A 22905-nucleotide genomic window follows, 5' to 3' on the forward strand; every position below is an offset into this window, starting at 1 on the left:
TCGAGAGAAAGCGGAGGAGTTTTTTTCAAAGCATGACACGCATAGACGCATTCCCATAGCCAATAAAGTGGCTTATCACCCGAAGCTCAGCCCTTACCAGAGGGCCTCGCCCACCTGCTGATGCTCCGCCTTCCCGGCAACTCAAGATCCTCCCACTCAGGCCGGTGCTAGGGGCTCATTTACCAAGTTGGCTCGCGCCTCCGTGTGCGCATGCGCACCACTGACCGCAGGCGGACGGGGCGGGGACAATTGCGTCATCGGGGCGCGCGCTGCGGCCGACGCTGTGGTTGCCGGAAGTTGAGTGGCGGTAAGTGAGCCGCGCTGCGGAGGGAGTAGTGGGGTCCTGCGGGCTGGGTTTAGGAGGCCTGGCGGGAAGGGGTGAGCTCGGCTGTGAGGACGAGGGTCGTGGCAGAATTCAGGTTCCTCCCTCCTCCAGGAAGTCACTGACTCCAGCTCTCGCCCTCCTCCTGCCGCGTCCCGTCGGACTGGTTTCAGCCCGGGGTCTTCTGACTAGAAACCTCCTGATGTTCTAAGTCAGTGTCTCCTGGCGTCTGGCAGGAATGGTTCTCAACCTTCGATGTTGGGACACCAGAGATAGGACGCCAGTTCTCATCCTGGCTTTGCCCGGGATTTGCTGTGTGACTCTGGCATGTCACCTCTTTGTGAGCCTCTCTTCCCTCATCTGTAAAATGGGAGTGATAATAACGTCATTTGTGAAGCCAGGGTGTTAAATGAAGTCACTTCTTTCTCAGGGCTTTCTAAGCTAAGGTTTTCGACTCTTCAGTTTGGTCCAGGGATTACAAACTTTAGTGCTTATTCCATCAGGTAAAGTATAAATGTAGGTGTAAGGAATTTCCATGTCAGAAAAAGTCAAACTTACATTTTTACTGAGTTGAGTTTTATAAGCAAGCACAGTACTAACATTTATGAAATTGGAGAAGTGAAAACAAAACTTTTGTGTTGCACGCGTGTAATCTCTTGATTTTTAAACACTGACGACTACAATTTTTTTCAAAGCTAATTAAAAAAAAATTTTTTTTTTTAATTCTGTGAATGAAACCAGGTGTATCTGTGATTGCCAGTTCCAGACCTTCAGACCTCTGGGTCCCAGTCTGCCTTTCCCATTGCATACTTGCATTTCTTCTGTGACACCCTTGCCCACTGGTTAAATTTCTTTGGTGGCAGAAAACTATTTCTGGTTATTCTTGTTTGGATTTCCCCTAACTCTGATTTAAGTCTATACCATAATCTCGGCTCATTGTCCCTCCTTCAGACTCTTTGGATCTCCCTTCCAATTTATTGCCCACACATCCTTGAAGGCTGCTGGTTTGTTTTCCTCTTCACACCATTTCTTCTCCAGGCTGAGCACATTTAATATATTTACCTGTAGTAAGCTCCATAACAACCAAAAATTTTGTGATGTGCCAGGCATTACCATAAGTACTGGTGATGGGGGGGGGGGGGTTGCAAAATTAGACCGATTTCAGGGAGCCTACTTTTTGATCCTGGTGGTGGCAGTTGTGGTGATTGCCAATAATACAGAGCTTTTAGTGGGTGGTAGGTGTTTCAGATCCTGTTAGTATCCTGTTCAGATACTATCAAAAAAAGAAAAAGAAATGGTAATGGGATGGAGAGTACCTGTGGGTAAGCAGAGGGAGCTGTTTTAAAAGCTAGCTGGTTGGGGTAACTTCTCTGAGGAGGTGACTTTGGAACTAACACTTGAATGAAGAAAAAGCCAGCCTTGCGAAAGCTCATCTTGCCTAATTATACTTCCATCCCCCAGTTCTGTGCTGTAGTCTTGTTAAACTGTTTACGGGTTGTATCTCACTTGTAGCCTTTGGCTCCTGCTGCTCCTGCTTCCTAAAAGATCTCCCCTTCCCCCTCCCATTTTTCTTGGCCAACTCCTCCCTGCCCCTCATGTGACAAGATTGTGAAATTCTTTTTTTTTTTTTATTTTTTTAATTTTTTTTATTTTTTAATATATGAAATTTACTGTCAAATTGGTTTCCATACAACACCCAGTGCTCATCCCAAAAGGTGCCCTCCTCAATACCCATCACCCACCCTGCCCTCCCTCCCACCCCCCATCAACCTTCAGTTTGTTCTCAGTTTTTAACAGTCTCTAATGCTTTGGCTCTCTCCCACTCTAACCTCTTTTTTTTTTTTTTTTTTTCCTTCCCCTCCCCCATGGGTTTCTGTTATGTTTCTCAGGATCCACATAAGAGTGAAACCATATGGTGTCTGTCTTTCTCTGTATGGCTTATTTCACTTAGCATCACACTCTCCAGTTCCATCCATGTTGCTACAAAAGGCCATATTTCATTTTTTCTCATTGCCACGTAGTATTCCATTGTGTATATAAACCACAATTTCTTTATCCATTCATCAGTTGATGGACATTTAGGCTCTTTCCATAATTTGGCTATTGTTGAGAGTGCCGCTATAAACATTGGGGTACAGGTGCCCCTATGCATCAGTACACCTGTATCCCTTGGATAAATTCCTAGCAGTGCTATTGCTGGGTCATAGGGTAGGTCTATTTTTAATTTTCTGAGGAACCTCCATACTGTTTTCCAGAGCGGCTGCACGAATTTGCATTCCCACCAACAGTGCAAGAGGGTTCCTGTTTCTCCACATCCTCTCCAGCATCTATAGTCTCCTGATTTCTTCATTTTGGCCACTCTGACTGGCGTGAGGTGGTATCTGAGTGTGGTTTTGATTTGTATTTCCCTGATAAGGAGCGACGTTGAACATCTTTTCATGTGCCTGTTGGCCATCTGGATGTCTTCTTTAGGGAAGTGTCTATTCATGTTTTCTGCCCATTTCTTCACTGGGTTATTTGTTTTTCTGGTGTGGAGTTTGATGAGCTCTTTATAGATTTTGGATACTAGCCCTTTGTCCGATGTGTCATTTGCAAATATCTTTTCCCATTCCGTTGGTTGCCTTTTAGTTTTGTTGGTTGTTTCCTTTGCTGTGCAGAAGCTTTTTATCTTCATAAGGTCCCAGTAATTCACTTTTGCTTTTAATTCCCTTGCCTTTGGGGATGTGCCGAGTAAGAGATTGCTACGGCTGAGATCAGAGAGGTCTTTTCCTGCTTTCTCCTCTAAGGTTTTGATGGTTTCCTGTCTCACATTCAGGTCCTTTATCCATTTTGAGTTTATTTTTGTGAATGGTGTGAGAAAGTGGTCTAGTTTCAGCCTTCTGCATGTTGCTGTCCAGTTCTCCCAGCACCATTTGTTAAAGAGACTGTCTTTTTTCCATTGGATGTTCTTTCCTGCTTTGTCAAAGATGAGTTGGCCATACGTTTGTGGGTCTAGTTCTGGGGTTTCTATTCTATTCCATTGGTCTATGTGTCTGTTTTTATGCCAATACCATGCTGTCTTGATGATGACAGCTTTGTAGTAGAGGCTAAAGTCTGGGATTGTGATGCCTCCTGCTTTAGTCTTCTTCTTCAAAATTACTTTGGCTATTCGGGGCCTTTTGTGGTTCCATATGAATTTTAGGATTGCTTGTTCTAGTTTCGAGAAGAATGCTGGTGCAATTTTGATTGGGATTGCATTGAATGTGTAGATAGCTTTGGGTAGTATTGACATTTTGACAATATTTATTCTTCCAATCCATGAGCAGGGAATGTCTTTCCATTTCTTTATATCTTCTTCAATTACCTGCATAAGCTTTCTATAGTTTTCAGCATACAGATCTTTTACATCTTTGGTTAGATTTATTCCTAGGTATTTTATGCTTCTTGGTGCAATTGTGAATGGGATCAGTTTCTTCATTTGTCTTTCTGTTGCTTCATTGTTAGTGTATAAGAATGCAACTGATTTCTGTACATTGATTTTGTATCCTGCAACTTTGCTGAATTCATGTATCAGTTCTAGCAGACTTTTGGTGGAGTCTATCGGATTTTCCATGTATAATATCATGTCATCTGCAAAAAGTGAAAGCTTGACTTCATCTTTGCCAGTTTTGATGCCTTTGATTTCAAGATTGTGAAATTCTTAAAGGAGTTGTGTACCGGGCTCTTGTTCAAGATGCCCATCCCTGTCCTTGAGGAATTCATTATTTTTTAAGTCAAGGACACAGACAACAGCACTGTGGAATGCAGCTATTGTAGAGATTTGCCAGAGGAGGACTTAGGGTGATCACAAGTCAGGCTGAGGCATCAGAGAAGTTTTCTGTGAGGAGGCATCGCTTTACTCAAGGCCTGAAGGATGAGCAAGATTAGTCAGGTGAAGAGGCATGGGAGGTGGGATGACATTGCAGACATTGGGAGTGGGAAGGGCTGTAGGTAACTTGCATCGTTCACCTCGGCTAAGAAGTGACTGTGGAAACGTAAGCAGGAGGCAGATCACAAAGGACCTTGCGGGCAATATAAGGTTGTATAATCTAATATATGATATATAATTAGGAGCACAGAATTTGGACTGTAAGTTACATGCTGGCTTTGCCATTGAACTAGTTTTGCTACCTGGGGCTGGTCACTCCCTTTCTAAACTTCAGTTTCCTTATCTGTAAGCCATCCTCCCAGGGTTGCTGTGAGGATTGAATGGTATATGTTACCCACTTGCTAGATGGTAAATGATCAATAGTAGCAGTTAATATTACCGTGCGAAGAAGTTTGCACTTTATTTTGAAAGTGTGGTGTCAGAGAGTTGCAGTGAAAGTTGAAGAAGGGGTGTGATGTGCTCTCATCTATTTTAAGTTTTTTAAATATTTATTTATTTTTGAGAGACAGAGAGACAGAGAGCCAGCAGGGGAGGGGCCAAGAGAGGGGGGAGACACAGAATCCGAAGCGGACTCCAGGCTCTGAGCTGTCAGCACAGAGCCCGACGCGGGGCTCGAACCCATGAACTGTGAGATCATGACCTGAGCCGAAGTCGGACTCAACCGACTGAGACACCCAGGCGCCCCTGCTCTCATCTGTTTTAAATTACTCAGGCTCTCCCATGGTGACTACACTGGACAGGGCAGACCCAGCAGGAAGACCAGTCAGGGCACTGTTCTGTGGTCCACGTAGCGGAGGAGGAAGGCCTGAACCAAGGCAGTGGCTAAGCCAAGGGAGAAAGATGGGTGGGTTTAAGGGGTAAAGGAGGTGCTGGACTGGTAGCTGGATAACACCACATGGGGAGAGGAGGAAGGTGAATTGGGATACGGGGTGCTGAGGGATGGATCCTGTGTGTGGACATAAGTAATAACAAAATTCTTTTGATTAGTGGCCCTTGGTTATCCCTCACTTCCTTGGAGGTTTTATTTGGAAATCCAAATGGCCTCTTTTATCCACTTTTACCTTTGGGAAATGAAGTTCAGGACTGCCTTCCTCCTCCTTTTTCTGTTTCCTGATCCTTCTACCTATCTCCAGTATAAGTAAGGCCTGGTTGTGTATTCAAGGAAGAATAATTAGATGCTGCTTTGTTACCCAGTAGGGAGTATGCATCTCTGTGGTCTTGGCAGACTGGGTAACAGCTCAGTCTCATTCCAGCCTCTGCAAACCATGATCACCTTTGGGCTTTTCTCACCTTCTTTGTGATTACTTTCCTTTGAATTTGTTCCTGTTTGACAGTCTCTCCTTGAGTGTGTAGTATAGAAAGGAAGGCCTCTTTTCTCTAGGAGTCTGACCAAGGGAGCAGGACTGTACTTTTTTTGTGGAGACCTGAGGCCCCCTGTCTTTGCTGTAGACACACCTGCCCTTGACACTGTCACGCTGTGGGCTCCCAGCACTGCTTGACACTCCCCCTTGTGTTTGGACAGCTCTCTTGCCCATCTTCTCCTTGTCTTTCAGATTTCCATTCCTCTCCTAGCCTCCTAACCTGGACTTTGACTTCACTAAGTTGCAGCCATCAATGAAGTCTCCTCAGCTTCTGTCACTTACTGACTTGTCTCCAGCTGACTGTATCACTTCACCTCTGTGAGAGAAATGTGTTTAAGGCTGATTCTTTTACTTGTGCTGAGGTTCCATTGTTCTGTTTCTTTCCTATTTAACCATCTCTTCTCATTTAAATATCTGGAAAAGACGAAACACCTTCACATCACATCACATCACATCACATCACATCACATCACATCACATCACATCACATCATCTCTTCCCATCCACGTTTGTTGACTTCCTGAAGTCATCATTTACTAAAATCCTTCTTCTGTCCCACCTGTCCTCCAAAATTGCCCTTCCTCGTCTTCAGACCTTTACGTTGCCCGAACCCCTGAAAGTTTTCCCTTACCTTTTGAATTCTGAGCACATTTCATATTGCTGATATTCCTTTGTGTTATCTGTCTGGCCATTTCCCCCTCAGCTTCCATTGTGGGTTGCCCCCCCCTCCTTTTGTTCATTAAATGCTAGTTTTCTCCAAGGTTCTGCCTTATACTCTGTGCTCTTCTCACCCACAACTTCAACTCCCACTTATGTGCCAAGGACCCCTGTTCTGTATGTTGAGCTGAGATCTCTCCTGCAGGCCAGGCCTCAGACTCAGTGAGTCCAAAATTAATCTCATCAGCTTCCCTCCAAAGCTGCCCTTCTTTCTGCATCCTTTCCTCTGACTCATTCCCCTTCTTCCATTTAGTCATTCCCATCAGAGCACTGCAGTTGTCTTGGCCTTTTCCCTCTCCTCCCATCCCAGGCAGTCATCAGAGTTCTACAGATTCTCCTTCCTTGATGTCTCCTGACACATTTTCTCCTCCATCGCTTCTCCCATTACCTTAGTTCAGGCTCTTCTTGCTTCTTGCCTGTATTCCTGCACAACCACTGAGCCGCTTGCCCTGTCTGGTGCTCACTGGTACTGGAGTATCATTCCTAAAATACAGATCTTTGCTAAAATACAAATCCCTGCTTCTTCAGTCCAATTTAGATACCCCTCCGTCCTCCCATAACACCCTGTACAAACACTTATACTATACCATATGGTACTTGCTTTATCCACAGATTGCTATACTGTCATTCCTGGTATGTATAACCCTCAAAACTTAGGTCCTGAAAGGCAGAGACCTTAGTCTCTTGCCATTGAGTGCTGAAATACAGCACGGGAACTGTACATAACATAATGTTTGTTGAAGGGATAACTAAATGGAAATCCCCATGTCTTTCACACATGTTTTGTTGATAACGTCAGTCCTATTTTAGAATGACTTCTGTATCCGATACATGCATTTTCTTTTTTTAAAATTTTTTTTTTCAACGTTTTTTATTTATTTTTGGGACAGAGAGAGACAGAGCATGAACGGGGGAGGGGCAGAGAGAGAGGGAGACACAGAATCGGAAACAGGCTCCAGGCTCCGAGCCATCAGCCCAGAGCCTGACGCGGGGCTCGAACTCACGGACCGCGAGATCGTGACCTGGCTGAAGTCGGACGCTTAACCGACTGCGCCACCCAGGCGCCCCTTTTTAAAATTTTTAAGTGTTTATTATTCTGAGAGAGAGAGAGCTCGTGCACAAGTGAGGGAGGGGCAGAGATAGAGGGAGGCACAGTACGCTGAGCTGTCAGCCAGAGCCTGATGTGCGGCTCAAATTCATGGACCACAACATCATGACCTGAGCCAAAGTCGGATGCTTAACTGACTGAGCCACCCAGGTGCCCCTCAGGTACATGCATTTTCTAATCGAGTCCTCACAATTCTGTACAGCAGATAGTGTCCCATCTTACAGGTGGGGAAGAAGGCTCAGAAAAGTTAAATGACTTGCCTGAGGTTGTGTGGCTAGACGTAGCAGATGTGGGGTTTTTTTATTTTTATTTACTTTTATTTTTTTAATGTTTATTCATTTTTTGAGAGAGAGAGAGGGAGACACAGAATCTGAAGCAGGCTCCAGGCTCCAAGATGTCAGCACAGAGCCTTACACGGGGCTTGACCCCACAAACTGTGAGATCATGACCTGAGTTGGATGCTTCACGGACTGAGCTACCCAGACACCCTTCAGAGGTGGGATTTTAACTGCAGTCTCTCTGGCTCATGAAGCTGTGTCCTTCCATTATCATACTGCCTGTTATCAACAGTTCCATTATCAACAGTACCTGCACTGTTGTCCAGCTGTTTTTTTGGACTGAGGTTTAAGACCCTGTATTTACCTCTGAAATTTTTAGTCTTGTTAAAATAGGCCTGTTATTCCAGGTGGTCAGAATCTTTTGTATTGTGAAGTTTTGTTATCCATCATATTGCCTATTCCTTCCTGCTTTGTGTCATGTATAGAATTGATAAGCAAACCTGTATCAATCATCAAAGTCACTGGTAAATGTAGTAAGTATACCTTTTTGAATATATTTGTTTATGTGGTTTATGTGTCTTTTTCCCTGCTCTAAGCCCCTAACACAATGTTCAGCACACATCAAACACTTAGTAAATATTGATGAATATTCATTCATGTAGATAAATAAAAATAAATAGATTAGGACCAAAGACTGAACCAATGACTTATCACAGTTAGCCCCTTTCTTTTATATATATGTATATTTTTGTTTATACATATAATTGTATTTATTATACTACTTATTATTAAGATTTATTTTTGGGAGGGAATCCCAAGCAGGCTCCATGCTGTCGGCACAGAGCCTAATGCAGGGCTCGATCTCACAAACCATGAGATCATTTCCTGAGCTGAGATCAAGAGTCGGATGTTTAACCAACTGAGCCACCCAGATGCCCCTATTAGTTCCTTTCTTATTAACACCAGTTCATACCGTAACCAGCATTCTTCAGATGAGATTATTTTACTGGTTCGTAGTCTCTCTGATTATGTTGGAATCCAATTATGACAGCTTCATCTTGTCTACCGGGATATTTGGAGTGGTCTTTTCAGAGGCCTTCCTAGGTCCAGATATCCTGTATCCTATATCTGGTTCTTCTTTGATCAAGGAAGAAATGCAGTTATTCTCACGACTCCTTCTTAAACCATAGTGGCCTCTTAGGATTAATACTCAAGACTGCCATATACAGTTGTGCAGGTTGTGCGCTGCCCAAGAGGCCACATCTGAGGGGGTTTTGTTTGGATCATAGGCATCATGAATTTACTTTTGTAGTGACGATTTTCTGGCAGACAAAGGTAAAATGTCTTGGGTCAACCTAATCAATGTATTACAACAATTTTCTAAGGAAAGGAAGTAAAATGTCTCCAGGAGGGGGTATAGTTTTCTAATTGCACAGAAGTGACATGTGGTCTGGAATGGCCCACATGCCACCTTTCCTGAACAAAACCTCTGTCCACTAGGCTGTAGAATCCATCCTTATTCTTATCTTTGGAAATCAAATATTTTGGAAATCTGGTAACATGTGTTGGGTTGGCCCAATTTTTCAGCACCTCTTCCTTTTCCAGGAGTTCTTAGATATCACCAGAAATGAAACCACAGAGCCTCTGTTACTCAGAAGCTAGCCTCCATAACTCAGCCAGCTTTTAGGAAACCATGCCAGATTTTACCTGTTGGTTGACATGAGGGCTCTCTAGCGATGCCGGTGAATCCAGGTGGCTGTCCCTCGTATATAGAATGAAGCAACATGACACTGTTGATTGGTGCAGTTAACAAAAAGGACTCTGAAGCAGGCATGCTGTTTCCATCTTCCTTGTGTTGTCTTTCTCCTCTCTCACAGGCTCTCTCAGCTTTTACTATCCCTCCCTCGTGGGCTTGCCACGCCCCACAACACTGGTATCCAGTGCGTCCATTCTCAAAAACAGGCTGAACAAGAGCACGTTGTATGTGAAGGTTAAGGTTATTATAGCAGAAGGAAAACAAAGGAAAAACTCCCAGGAGTAACCAATGAGCATGAAGGTTACAGTTTGAAGACAGTGGAGGTGACTGCCAGTTCTCTCATTGACCAAGGTGGCATGCATGGAGGTGAGGGAGACAACCCGTCCATAATAGCAGTTATCCTGCCTGCTTATGTGATCAGCTGCGGCCACCTAACAGTACAGTCACACACACAAAAAAGCCACTTTCGATGACTCGGTGTCTTGTGGAGACCTCAGTTTGGCCCAGGGGCATCTTGACTGTAATGCGATTTTTAAAAGGAATTGAGGCTTCCGAACCCAGCTGGTTCCCCTGTAGGAGTCCTGAGTTTTCATCTTCCAGTAAAGCCTAATCTGTCTTCGAAGTTTGGAACTTTGCCCCCCTCCTTTTGGAAGGGAGGACCTGTAAACCTCCCTCTTTGGCAGCCTTGCACATTATTTCCAAAACTCGTGAAGTTGCAGAACGTCATTAGCCGGCAAAATGTGCATTAGCTTCGTATGCCAAAGAGGCCCCCTCCCCACTCCTGGCCATCTCCCCTTTTTTTTTTTTTTTTTTTTAACCCATCAGCTTACATACTCTGTTTGTCAGCAGGACTTGGCCATGTGGTTTGGTGCTTATTTTAATGACTGCCAGAGCTCACCGCCCCGCAGCTGGGAAAATGAGAACAGAAGTCTGCTCTATGTGCTCCATTTTGGCCCAGAGACGGTACTTCAGGGCCAAATTGCGGTTGTTCTGGCGCTTCTGCTAAGTGAATGGCCCCATGTAGCCTGCGAGAAATTGAACTCAAAGTGCTCCTAACCCTTAGCACTTGTTCCTCTGGACTTGCCCTTGATGACCTATAGCAGGAGACCATCTGTTTCATTTTAATTAAACCTCTGCTGTGACTGCAGTGCTCCTTTGAGGGAGGTGAGGCTTACACAAGGCACGTTTGAGATGGAGAAAGTTTTCACAGTGAGCACGGAGAAGGGCAGCCGCATTAGGCAGGCAGCGTTGGCTAATGTGAGGTACGGGCCATGTGTTGACAATCTGAGGGCACTACCACTTAAGCTGACTGCGCCAGGCCCCTGAACAGGCACATCACACCCTTTCTCATTTAGCTCTCCCAACAACCTCACGGGTTGGCTGGAATTATCCTTATTTTACAGATGAGGAAATCAAGGCACAGGGGATGAAGTTACCCGCCCAAGGCTCCTCAGCCAGTGAGAGGTGGAATTGGGAACTCATGCTTGGGTCTCTCTGAAGACCGGGCTCCCCACTGTCACATTAGCATCCTTTCTCTGAATGACTGGAAGTTCCCCTGCCCTCCCCAAACAAACAAACAAACAAACAAACAAAACCCCAACAACATACAGGGGAAAGTCAGAGCAAGGCATTTTTATTAGAACAGTTAGGCTAGTCTGTTTCTCTGCTGTCCCTTCAAGGGTTTAGTTTCCCTGAAGACAGGTTTGTTTGTTTCATCACTGTGATTTTTGTTCATTTTCTACCAGTTGACTTCTTCATTTCCAGAAATCCTACCCTGGCTTAATATCTGCTGCATCCAATCCTATTGCCTACCCTCCCTTGGAGGGAGACCAGTTGGACAGACTCACCAGGGAGCATTCCTGGTCCAATTAATTACATAAGCAGTAAAGCCAAAATACTTCCGTCTTCAGCATCTTTAATAACAAATGCCAGAAAAATTTATGGAAATGATATTTCTTTTATACTTATTTAGAGCAATGAGTTTCTTTTCACCAAAGCTAGATTTTAAATAGGTCATCTGTTAACTATTAAGTGAATACAGGAAGGTTCTGTGTAGGATCATTATAGCTTGAATATAGGGCTTTCGATTTTACTTTTTTTGTTCAGGTATAGTATGCATATGGTAAAGTACATTAATCGTAAATATATAGCTCATGGGTTTTTGCATATGTATGTGCTCTGAAACCACCTCCCAGCTCAAGGAAAATGGAATGTTTCCAGCTCCCCAGGAGGCTTCTTACTGCCCCTTTCCAGTCAGTAGCCCCATCCCACCCTGTAATTACTATTCTAACTTCTTTCACGTAATTGGTTTTGCCTGTTCAGTATAGCATAGGCTGGGTGTGTGCAGGCGCTAAAATTGTCTTCATATTTTATTTTGGAACAGTTTCAAATTTGCAGAAACCTTACAAGAATAAGACAGACCTCTCATATACCCTTCTCCAGAGATTCCAGGCAGATTTTGTCCCAGTAGCACCCTTTATGAAAGCAGAGTGTCAAGCCAGCATCACATGTTGCCCCCGGTCATCGTGTCTTTCTCTTTTACTCTGGAACAATTCCCTAGTCTTCTCTTGACCTTGACACTTTTTTTTTTTAATGTTTATTTATTTTTGAGAGAGAGAGAGAATGTGAGCAGGGAAGGGGCAGAGAGAGAGAGAGACAGAGAGAGAGGCAGACACAGAATCGGAAGCAGGCTCCAGGTTCTGAGCTGTCAGCACAGAGCCCATCATGGGCTCAAACTCATGAACCAAGAGATCATGATCTGAGCCGAAGTTGGACGCTTAACCAACTGAGCCACCCAGGTGCCCCAAGATCTTGACACCTTTGAAGATTGTAAGCCAGTCTCAGTCATTTTGTAGAATGTTTTCTAGTTTGGGTTTACCTAACGTTTCTTCTCAATGAGACCCACGTCATATGCTTTCAGCGGAGTGGTATGGATGTTTGTGCTTTTCACTGCATTCTATCAGATAGCATATGTATCTGTGTCCCATTGCTGCTGGTGTTGACTTCAATCCCTGCATTAAGATGGTGTCTGCCAGATTTTGTCACTGTAGAGTTACTTTTTCTCTCCTTTGAAATTAATGGTTTTTTTTTTTTTTTTTTTTTTTTTTTTTTGGTGGAGAGATACTTTGAGACTGTGGATGTAGGCCTTTGACTTCTGTACCTATGGGAATACTTTCAGGAAGAAAGATCTATACTAACTTTATACTTGGTTGGGTGAGATTTCATTTCAGTTGATTTGTACATGCATATCTCTTATCCACTAAGATCTTAGTCCTAAAAAACGATAACAGATTTATTTCTAAGTCATATGGCATATTTCCAAGTGTTCTTCATGATTGCTTGCTCTAATCTCCATATTCCATTGTAATAAGCTTGGAGTTTGTCTTTCCAGTTATAGAAGCCTGGGTTATTTCTTTCTCTTGGTTCTTTTATGGGAAGGTACCCATAAAAGGTTTCTAGAACTCATCTTAGTAACATTTGGGAGCCGTTCTGCAAGTGATTATGGTGTATTGAGAGGGATATGAGCCAAGATCTGTATCTGTAGAATTTACAATCAGGTTGATGGAGGTAGATCAGCAAAGAGCTGAACAGTAATACTAAATGTAGAGGTAGTTTAGAGACAGAAGTGGTTAACCAAAGCCAAGGGAGAAGAGAAAGCAATGGGTAAAGAGAGTGAAAGGGAGCTCTGGGAAGGCTTTATGGAGCAAATAACCTCTGAGCTGGATTTTGAAAAGTGCCAGTCACAGGAGTAGGGATGCCTATCAGACACAGGGAGCTGTTTGTTCAGGGTTGTGGAGGCAGGACAACAGGTGTGTTAGAGGGGCACCAAGCAGCTGGATGTTTCTTCAGCATCAAGTCACAGGTGAAGAGTGGCGGGGCCACCAGGGTGGCCCCAGAAAAGTTGGGAGGCAGTATCAGGGATCAAGGAAAAAGTAGGAAGGAAACCATCAGAGGTGTGGTAACATGCCTGTTTTGCATGTGCATTGCCACTAATGCCATCTCCTTGCATGTTATGAGCTTCAGTAAATGTTAACTGAACTTCACGGTAGCTTACTGATGCTGATATATGTGTGTGTGAGTGCTCGTATAGACTACGTTTTCCAGTTCATAAAGATGTATTTGCAGCATCACAAGGTTTCTCTCATGGACCAGCAACTGTAACCTTGCAACCTGCTTCACCCAAATAACAGGTTTGGAAGATCATCTAGTCTGAGGGTCTGCAAACGACAGCCTGCAGGTCAGATCCTGACCCACACCTTTGTGTGTGTGTGTGTGTGTGTGTGTGTGTGTGTGTGTGCGTGCGCGCACAGTCCATAAGCTAAGGATTGTTTGTACGTTTTTCAAGAGTTGTAAAAAAGAAGAAGAAACTATGACAGAAACTGTTTTGGCATGAAATGACTAAAATATTTACTGTCTGGCCCTTGTCAGAAAAAGCCTGCCAAACCCTGGGCTCGTCTGACTGCCTGATACAGTAAACCTTTGTACAATATGACTTGGCAAATAATCATCTTAATATATGCTTGAACACTTCCACTAATGGAAAATTCATTATCTCTCTGGCCAATCTGTTTCTTATTTGGACAATTCAGGCTATTAGTAATTTGTAAAGTCTGCTATAATTTGTCTCATTACTGCCTCCATGTAGTGGCCCTTTTTGAGGGGAAGGGAACTATTATTTCATGTCAACATTTACTGAGCTCCTAATATATTCTAGGCAGTGTGGTAAGTGCTGAAGAAAGATGAATAAGACATGATTGTTGCATCAGAGATCTCTCAGGTGTTATTTCTTGGAACCAAAGCAGTTGTGCTGGTAGTCTTATGTCTCCTTCATTCCCCATCTTGCCATTGGGTTAGGACTTTTTTCTTTAATTATTGTGTTTATTTCTGTATTGTTGTTCTACATACACAAAATTCATTGTATTTTGAACACAAAATTCATTGAAGTCTGAACACAAAATTCAAAGGGAATAGGGCCAGACAGTTTAAAATAACTCTCTCCGCACCCCTGTCTCCCGACTCCATAGCTTCTTTCTTGGGAGGCAAGCACTATTACCCATTTCCTGTGGGGATTTGACTTTGAAGAATAGCACTACCCAAGGTTTAGGACCATTTGGACAGAAACTTTTGGTAAATATTCAGACAGTGGTATTTTTTGAGCTTGTCCTTATGTAATTTGCTGAGTGTGACTTAGTTTTATTTTCATAAAAGCCTAAAATTTGCACCACTTTTGGGTGGTAGACACAGCCCAAAAGGGTTTGTATTGCTTAACCACCCATCTGCGATTTCAGTTTAACCTTGGCTGGATGTTTTGGTTACTGCTGGGATTCTTTTCCATTACAGCATTGAATCTTCATCAAATCCTTTCCTCTTTCAGTGGAAGTGACACAATCCCATCTTGTGTAACTCCTGGGTTTCACATCCCAGATATGATAGAAATAGTCTGAAATAAAGTTAACTCACACTTATATTGATGCCTCTGTCAGTTTCTTTCCTGGAATATGTCCGTATGTAGTGTTGAGGTATGATGAAAGTCATATTTTAACTTTCTAAGCTAAGCAGAAGCTAGAATTCTGACCTTGGGGATATATAGGCAAGCCTTAATTTTCATGAAGCAGGTGATGTTTGGATATAGGTTAGTTACACATAAATGACTTTGCACCTGTAACTTACTGCTCCCTCCAGATTTCTATTCTGATCATTTCCTCTTAAATCTTCCCTTCCAGCTTAAGGAAGATGGCAGCATGACATAGATGTATAGGTTCCTAAGTGATACATTTATACTTGCATATCATATTTAGATGTTTCCAGCAAATTCCCCATCACGTGTTGCTGCTGCTGCTGCTGCTGCTGCATAGGACCCTTCTGTTTTCTGAGCCTGTCAAGCAGGAGTTCAGCAGCTGAATACCAACCACATCCTCTTGTGAAATAGGCTCTTGGGTTCTGTTTGAAATTTCTCAAAGATCAAATAAGTCAGAAAATGTTTGAAGGATGTGCCTTTTATGTAGATTACTGTCTTAGTATGCCTGTCGGTTATCTTCTAAGTGGTCTTCCTGAATCACTTTTTCTCAGCCACTGAAGTGCTGTACAGAAGAGTTTTCTCTTTTGTTTCTGGCGCTGGTAAAATTCCATCTTGATGACCTCAGTAGGTCATCAAGATGATGGTGAGTTCCTGTTAACCTTTAAGAGTAAGTTGTGGATGACTAAAGCATTTAGGGACCTGATGACCCATCCCGTGGAGGATCTCAGAGATCCATTTGTACCACTGTCTGCACTGTGTTGATTTCCTTCCATATTGGACGATTACTCTGGCCATGACCTTTTTCTTTTGACCCTGTTGGAGAGGAGGTTAGTATATAAATGTTTTTCAAAATGGTTATTGTTTTTAGCATATGTGGGGCTGATGGGTAATATTCAGGCTCTGAAAAGGGGTGTCTTCTTTCAAGGCAATACACTATAGTGATGAGAGTTGGGGCTTTGCCGCCAGTCAACCTGGGTTATAATCTAAGCTCTTCTACTCCCTGAGTGACTTTGGGCAAGTGACTTGATATTTCAGTGTCTCCATTTCTGTTCTGTAAAGTAGGCACAATGCAACCACTTTGGGGTTGTCATCAGATAATATGTAGAATGTTTAGTGCTTGGCACAGAATAAACATTCAATTAGAACAGTTACTACTACTGCTGTTATTTAAAAAGTTTTTTAGGGGCGCCTGGGTGGCTCAGTCGGTTAAGCGTCCGACTTCAGCTCAGGTCACGATCTCACGGTCCGTGAGTTCGAGCCCCACGTCGGGCTCTGGGCTGATGATGGCCCAGAGCCTGGAGCCTGCTTCCGATTCTGTGTCTCCCTCTCTCTCTGACCCTCCCCCGTTCATGCTCTGCCTCTCTCTGTCTCAAAAATAAATAAACGTTAAAAAAATATTAAAAAAAATAAATAAAAAGTTTTTTAAAAGGTATGATCAAAAAAGTAAGTATGATTCATGATGGCAAATCCTGTAATGGAAGTTTTCATCTGTCATTACAGAGAAGGGGGCCATTGATGCCCACTGACTGTGGGCATTAATGAGAGCTTCATCAAGAATCTTAGTAGATGAGAGGAATTTCCCTGGTAGAGAGGGGGAGAGGTCTCCTAGGGAAAGGTGAAAGGCTAGGAAACTCTCTGTGGAGTAAAGCCAGTAAGATTTTGTTTGTTTAAACAAGGGAGCCCCCTGCACAGATCAGATCTGGTGGCAACGTGACAACTTGTTTGGAGAAGACAGGGACAGAAGGCAGTGACCTGTGAGCATATTACTGCAGGAGCCAAGGTGTGAGATGGTGGGCCTGATGTGTGGCGGGGAGGACGGAGAGAAGAGAAGCTGACTTGGACAGGAAGCACGAAATCACATGTTTGGAATATGGACTTTGGGTCCTTGTCCTCTTCCCTCTTCCACTTTCCTACCTGTATGTCCTTCTGTGGACTTCTTACCTCTCTCAACCTCAGTTTCTTCCTCTTTAAAATTGGAACTGTCACTTCCTAGGGCTTTTTGGAGGAGTAAATTCAGGTGCACACCCTGCTGTGGTGCCTGGTCCCGGTCAATGCTGAGTAGCTGTCGCTGTCATCTTCGTCTCATTCCGGAGGCCCGTTTAAGTTTGAACCTCTAGCAATTAGTGATTTATTGAATGTGAGAGAGAGGAAAATTGAAGATGACTTTGAGGTTTCGACCTTGGATGTAGGTGGTACTATTATGTAAACTAGGACATGCAGGAAAAGGGGCAGAATTTTGCAAAAAGAAATGTTTAGTTTGTATTTGTCAAACTTGAGACGTCTCTGAGAAATCCAAGTCCTGGCTTTAGTATACGTGTTGCTAAAGCGAGCACATCCAAGTCCTGGCTTGCTTGCCTTATTTATTTATTTATTTATTTATTTATTTATTTAAATTTATTGTCAAATTGGCTTCCCTACAACACCCATTGCTCATCCCAACAAGTGCCCTCCTCAATGCCCATCACCCACTTTCCCCTCTCCCCTTCCCCCATCTCCTCTTCCCCTCAGTTTGTTCTCTGTATTTAAGAGTCTCCTTTGGTTTGCCTTCCTCCCTCTCTGTAACTTTTTTTTTCCCTTCCTTTCCCCCATGGTCTTCTGTTAAGGTTCTCAAGATCCAAATATGAGTGAAAACATAAGGTATCTATCTTTCTCTGACTGACTGACTTCACTTAGCATAACGCCCTCCAGTTCCATCCACATTGCTGCAAATGGCCACATTTCATTTTTTCTCATTGCCAAGTAGTATTCCATTGTATATATAAACCACATCTTCTTTATCCATTCATCAGTTGATGGTAAGTCCTGGCTTTAAACTCACTTATACAGTTGACCCTTGAATAACTTGAGGAACAGGGTGCTGATCCCTATCCATGCCAACTTTTGACTCCCCCAAATCCATGTATAACTTCTGACTCCCCCAAAACTTAACTACAAATTATATATATTTCTCTTAATTCCAAAATCAGCCAAGTTGGGAAAACTGAAAGCTAGGTAATAATCTTGGCTCAAAACTCAGGCAGTAGGTGTGAACGATAGTCATAGTGTGACTCTTCATACCTTCTGCTGTAGAAATATTACTCTGTCTGGTCACAGGGATGGACAGTGATGGACAGGATGGAACATGAAGAGACCTCCCCCACTTCTGCTTTTCGGAAATATCAAGTTCTCTAGTGTTGTGCTGGAGGAGGTGTATCCCTGAGAGTGTGTGCAGGGGTAGGGGAGTTATAGTGTGTGCATGCCTGATTGCTGGGGGAGGGGTCAGAGAGAGATTTCAGGAGGAGAACTATTAAAATACATATATAGTAGAGTAAGATGCAAATTTTCCATGCATTTAAAAGATAAAAGATGAGATGTCAAAAAAAAAAAAAATTCGGGTACTGTGGTTAGGTGGGCCAGAAACTTCTTTGTTCTCCTCAGGGGGGGTGCTCAAGTGCTTTCATTCAGAGCTGTGACAGGGCTTTGTGTTTCTGACCGGCTGGGCCTGGGTTTTTTACTTGTGAAGTTCTCCAGGATCACATAGGAGGGCACAAATTTCTGAGACTATGATTATGTCGAAGAAGGAGTAGTAGCACTTGTACACCAGTCAGACCGACTTGAACAAGAAAGGAAGATGCACAGAGGTGAAGGCCAGAAAGGCCTTAGAAAAAGGACTTCACTTAGAAAATCAGTTGTGTTGCCAGGAGGCTAAACTTGGCAACACGGGCACATTACTCAGGGTGGTTTTCAGTTATGTCTTCAGGTAGCCTGCATAGCTCCCATCATTTTTTGTTTGTTTTGATTATGCCTTATTATAAATGTTTTTTTTTCTTTCTCACCACATATGATGCCATTTTGCTGTGTTCTGTTTTGTTTTTTAGTAGGCGAGAAATAATGGCAGCAGCTACGGGGGATCCTGGGCTCTCCAAATTGCAGTTTGCTCCCTTTAGCAGTGCCTTGGATGTTGGATTCTGGCACGAGTTGACCCAGAGGAAACTGAATGAATATCGGCTGGATGAAGCTCCCAAGGACATTAAGGGATATTACTACAATGGTAGGAGACAGTTCACTCCGTATGCCATCATCTTCTGTCACCTTCTCTGCCCTCCAGAATAGGGTCAGCTTTCCTTTAGAAAGGGACACTCTTGTCTTGTATAATTAATGATCTTCACTGTTTTCTATTTTTACTTCTTGTCTTAATTTCTTTCGTTCGTCATTCTTTAAATTTGTTTATTTGCTTATTTTTATTTGAGTGTAGTTCAGCCACAATGTTATGTTAGTTTCAGGCTTACAACATAGCAATTCAACAAGTTTATACGTTATGCTGTGCTCACCACAACTGTAGCTACCGTCTGTCACCATACAACATGATCACAGTGACGTTGACTGTATACCCTATGCTGCACCTTTTATCCCCCTTTTACTTCCTGACTTTTGACCCAAGTTCATTTTCACTTCTTTCCCTCTGTTGTGGGGAAAAGAAAGGGAGTAGCGAGACCCCAGTTAATTAATCCAAAGAATGAATACTGATTACTTAGAATTGCTGGGGGAGGAGATTAGAAATCATTTCCCCCAGTGAGTCTTTCTTTCTTTTTTTTTTTTTTTTTATTCTTGACAAATTTCTGAGATTCAGAAAAGCTGTGGCATCTTCTGCTAAGTCCCTGTTGAGTATAGATGACCAGAATTGCACAGGGCAGTTTGGGCTCAAGAAAAAGAACAAAATTATTCACAAACGTTTTAGTTATGAATGCTGCTATTACTGACTCATAATGGAAAATGTGATAATGCTTCTGTCCAGGTGATTCTGCTGGGCTTCCAGCTCGCTTAACATTGGAGTTCAGTGCTTTTGACATGTGAGTATTTTTTTTTTTTTTCTTAAAATCTAAAAGTGTTTGCTTTTTGTGAGGAATGAGCATTCTTAACTTTGCACATAGGTGGACCACAGGGAGAAGTGGGGGAGCCCCCGGGAGCAGGGCCAGGTCCTTGATTCTTTTGTCCCCACTATAGCACAGAGACAAGTGTTAGATGCTTAGGACTATCAGATATATTATTTTCAGCAGGTAATTATCAGAGCCTGTTAGGTCCAAGTATCATCTAGATTAATTGAGATTTAGATAATATCCCACCTGCTTTTGATTTTAGTTAGTATTTTGTGATCCTTTATTGGTACTTCTTGACTTACTCCTTTAGATGCCTATCCATGGGCATCAGTGAACATATTTATTAGACTACTTCTGTATACAAGTCACTGTGTAAGGCATTATATTATGGGAATACTCAAAGAAATATGACATATCCCCTCAAAGGGTCTTTTTTCCCTGGTTGAAGGCCACAGGGAACACTGGAGAGAAGACAGACATTCATTAACTTATTTATGTGGGTGTTTTCACATACATAATCCTTTTCAGACCTGCCAGATATGAATAATCTCTATTTTTTCAGACAAGGAAACAATGGGTCAGAAGGTAAAGTGGCTTGCCCAAGGTCACATGTGGCTAAATTTAGGAAGCAGGGATGAGAGAAAAGTGAAGTAATTTCTGAGGTTGTAGTCTTAGTAGCTGGGGGCATTTTATTATCTTCTATAGAGATAGACCAGGAAGTGGATACAATTTTAAGAAGAGGTAAGCTTGGTTTAGAACCTGTTGAGTTTGAGATGACATCATCTGGTAGAAGTGCCCTGGAGGCACTGGAGTCAAGGAGGAAGAGTCATCCAGGTAGAGGAGTCGTGAGGCCATGAGAGAGGAAGACTGTTGTGTAAGAAGAACAAAGGACCAGAACAGGGAATGGATCTGATTGGGGAGTCTGCAAAGGAAGACACGGAACTAGCAGAGTAGGCAAGAACTGTCGCAGAGGAAGAACCAGAAAAGCGTTACAGAAACCAAAGATGTATGCTTTCAGGAAGGAAAGAGATGATCAACAATATCAGAAACAGAAAGGTCAGAGTTCAGTGCAAGGGTCATTGGATTTGTTGATTAGGCCCTTTGCAGTTCTTGAGAATTGTTTCCCAAAGTGAATTTTACACAGAAGGGTGTAGCAGAAACCATGTTGAGGGGCTATAAGACAATTAAAGGTTGAAGAATGGAAAGCTTCAGAGTGGTCAACGTTTTTTGCTTTCTCCACATTAGCAGTATCAAGTTGCAGGATGTGGGGAAGGCCACGTGGTCTTTGTAAGTACCGCTTGGCTTTTCAGAGTAGCAGTAGTCAAAGACTAGGGTGTTCCGAGTAAAGTATCCCTAGAATATATCTTTTATTTTTATTTGTTTGTTTATTTATTTATTTTTGGCTTTTTAAGTTTGTTTTTTTTTTTTTAATTCCAGTTAGTTAACATACAGTGTTGTATTAGTTTCAGATATACGATGTAGTGAGTCAACCTGGTGCTCGCCGTGCCAAGTGTACTCCCCAGTCCCCATCACCTATTTAGCCCATGCCCTTATCCCCTGCCCCTCTGGCAATCATCAGTTTGTTTTCTATAATTAAGAGTCTGTTTCTTGATGTCTCTCTCTGTCTCTCTTTTTTATCCCCTTTGCTCATTAATTTTCTTTCTTAAGTGCCACATATGAGTGAAATCATATGGTATTTGTCTTTCTCTATTTCACCTCCCATTATACTCTTTAGCTTTATCCATGTCATTGCAGATGGCAAGATTTCATTCTTTTTTATGGCTAAATAATATTCCATCATATATATTATATATACATACCACATCTTCCTTATCCATTATATCCAATTATCCACACACACACACACACACACACACACACGTCAATTGATGGACACTTGGGCTGCTTCCATAATTTGGCTATTGTATAATGCTGCTGTAAACATAGGGGTGCATGTATCCCTTTGAAACAGTGTTTTTGTATTCTTTGGGTAAATACCCAGTAGTGTGATTGGTAGATGGTAGGGTAGTTCTATTTTTAAGTTTTTGAGGACCCTCCATACTGTTTTCCACAGTGGCTGTACCAGTTTACATTCCCACCAGCAGGGCATGAGGATTCCTTTTCTCCATATCCTTGACAACACCTGTTGTTTATGTTGTTGATTTTAGCCTTAGAATGTATTTTTTAAATCTCTCCAAAAGTCAATGCATTTGATTCCTGTATATCAAATTGCAAAATTTAATTGCATAAGATAAATCCAAGATGATATTAGCCCTTTCCTCTATAGCAGGTAAGTCAGAGATTTGATATGAGATAAATAATACCCCATACTTTGAGGGGAAAGAATGGCTTAGGATAAATAAAATGCAGTCTTGATAAAAATATATTAGTCTTTATACCTTTAAAAGGTATGTGTTGGTGTTTCTTGTTCTCTTCAGAGGTTTCTTGCTCTGTAATAAATTCCTTGTGATTGCTTGTCAGAACAAATCAAATCCTAGTAATCGGTCTCTTGTTATGGTAGAGACTAACTTACCTTTGAAGCAATTGCAAGATAATAAGGAAAAGAACCAGCAGAGTACAAGCATTAAATTATCTGAAGATGATCAAGGGAGTATATCAACAGTGTAGTTTTAATGTGATCTGGAGAATCTAACATTCCTTGCAAGCTAGACTTGCTCCCACCTTTATTCTGACACTAGACTGGTTTTAATGAAGATTTTAATAGTTTTATCCTTTGGAACAATCAACTATAGAAAAACCTGTTCACAGAAGTTAGGTTTGATCAGATAACAAAATCCAAACATCTTATACTTGAGTGATCCAGAAATTTTGGTTGAAGGATATAAGAAAATCTGTGATCGTGCAGGTATGACTTTTACATAAATTGCTCTATTTGGTCATATTTTTTCATTGTGCTGTTGAATACTCACAGTGTGCAAGGCTGTGTGGTGGGCCCTTGCGGGGATGAGCAGGAATGAGACATGGCCCCAGTGGTGGAGCTGGACCTGGAAGGCCTGTATCTACATTGGATTAACTCTGTTACCTAGGATAAGTCTTTTTAGTTTCTTCCTCTTCAGTTTCC

At 42.5% G+C, this 22905-nt stretch overlaps 1 protein-coding gene across 7 annotated transcripts in view; it reads left to right on the forward strand.

Moving 5' to 3' along the window:
* Positions 1-231: 231 nt before the first annotated feature.
* ATG7 (autophagy related 7) overlaps positions 232-22905 on the forward strand; it is a 250881-nt gene continuing 228207 nt past the window's right edge. For 5 of the 7 annotated variants that reach the window (XR_006214963.1, XM_007075457.3, XM_042979518.1 and 2 more), the window contains exons 1-3: positions 232-307; positions 18825-18997; positions 19742-19796. Coding sequence is in view for 6 of the 7 variants with exons in the window: in XM_007075457.3 (XP_007075519.1) it covers positions 18838-18997; positions 19742-19796 (215 nt within the window). In the remaining variant the exon portion in view is untranslated. Of the gene's footprint in view, positions 308-15535; positions 15795-18824; positions 18998-19741; positions 19797-22905 lie in introns of those variants that run through there. The other 2 variants (XM_042979517.1, XM_042979516.1) reach the window with 2 other exon arrangements.

The sequence above is a fragment of the Panthera tigris genome, chromosome A2 (assembly GCF_018350195.1).
Source record: "Panthera tigris isolate Pti1 chromosome A2, P.tigris_Pti1_mat1.1, whole genome shotgun sequence".
NCBI lineage: Eukaryota > Metazoa > Chordata > Mammalia > Carnivora > Felidae > Panthera > Panthera tigris.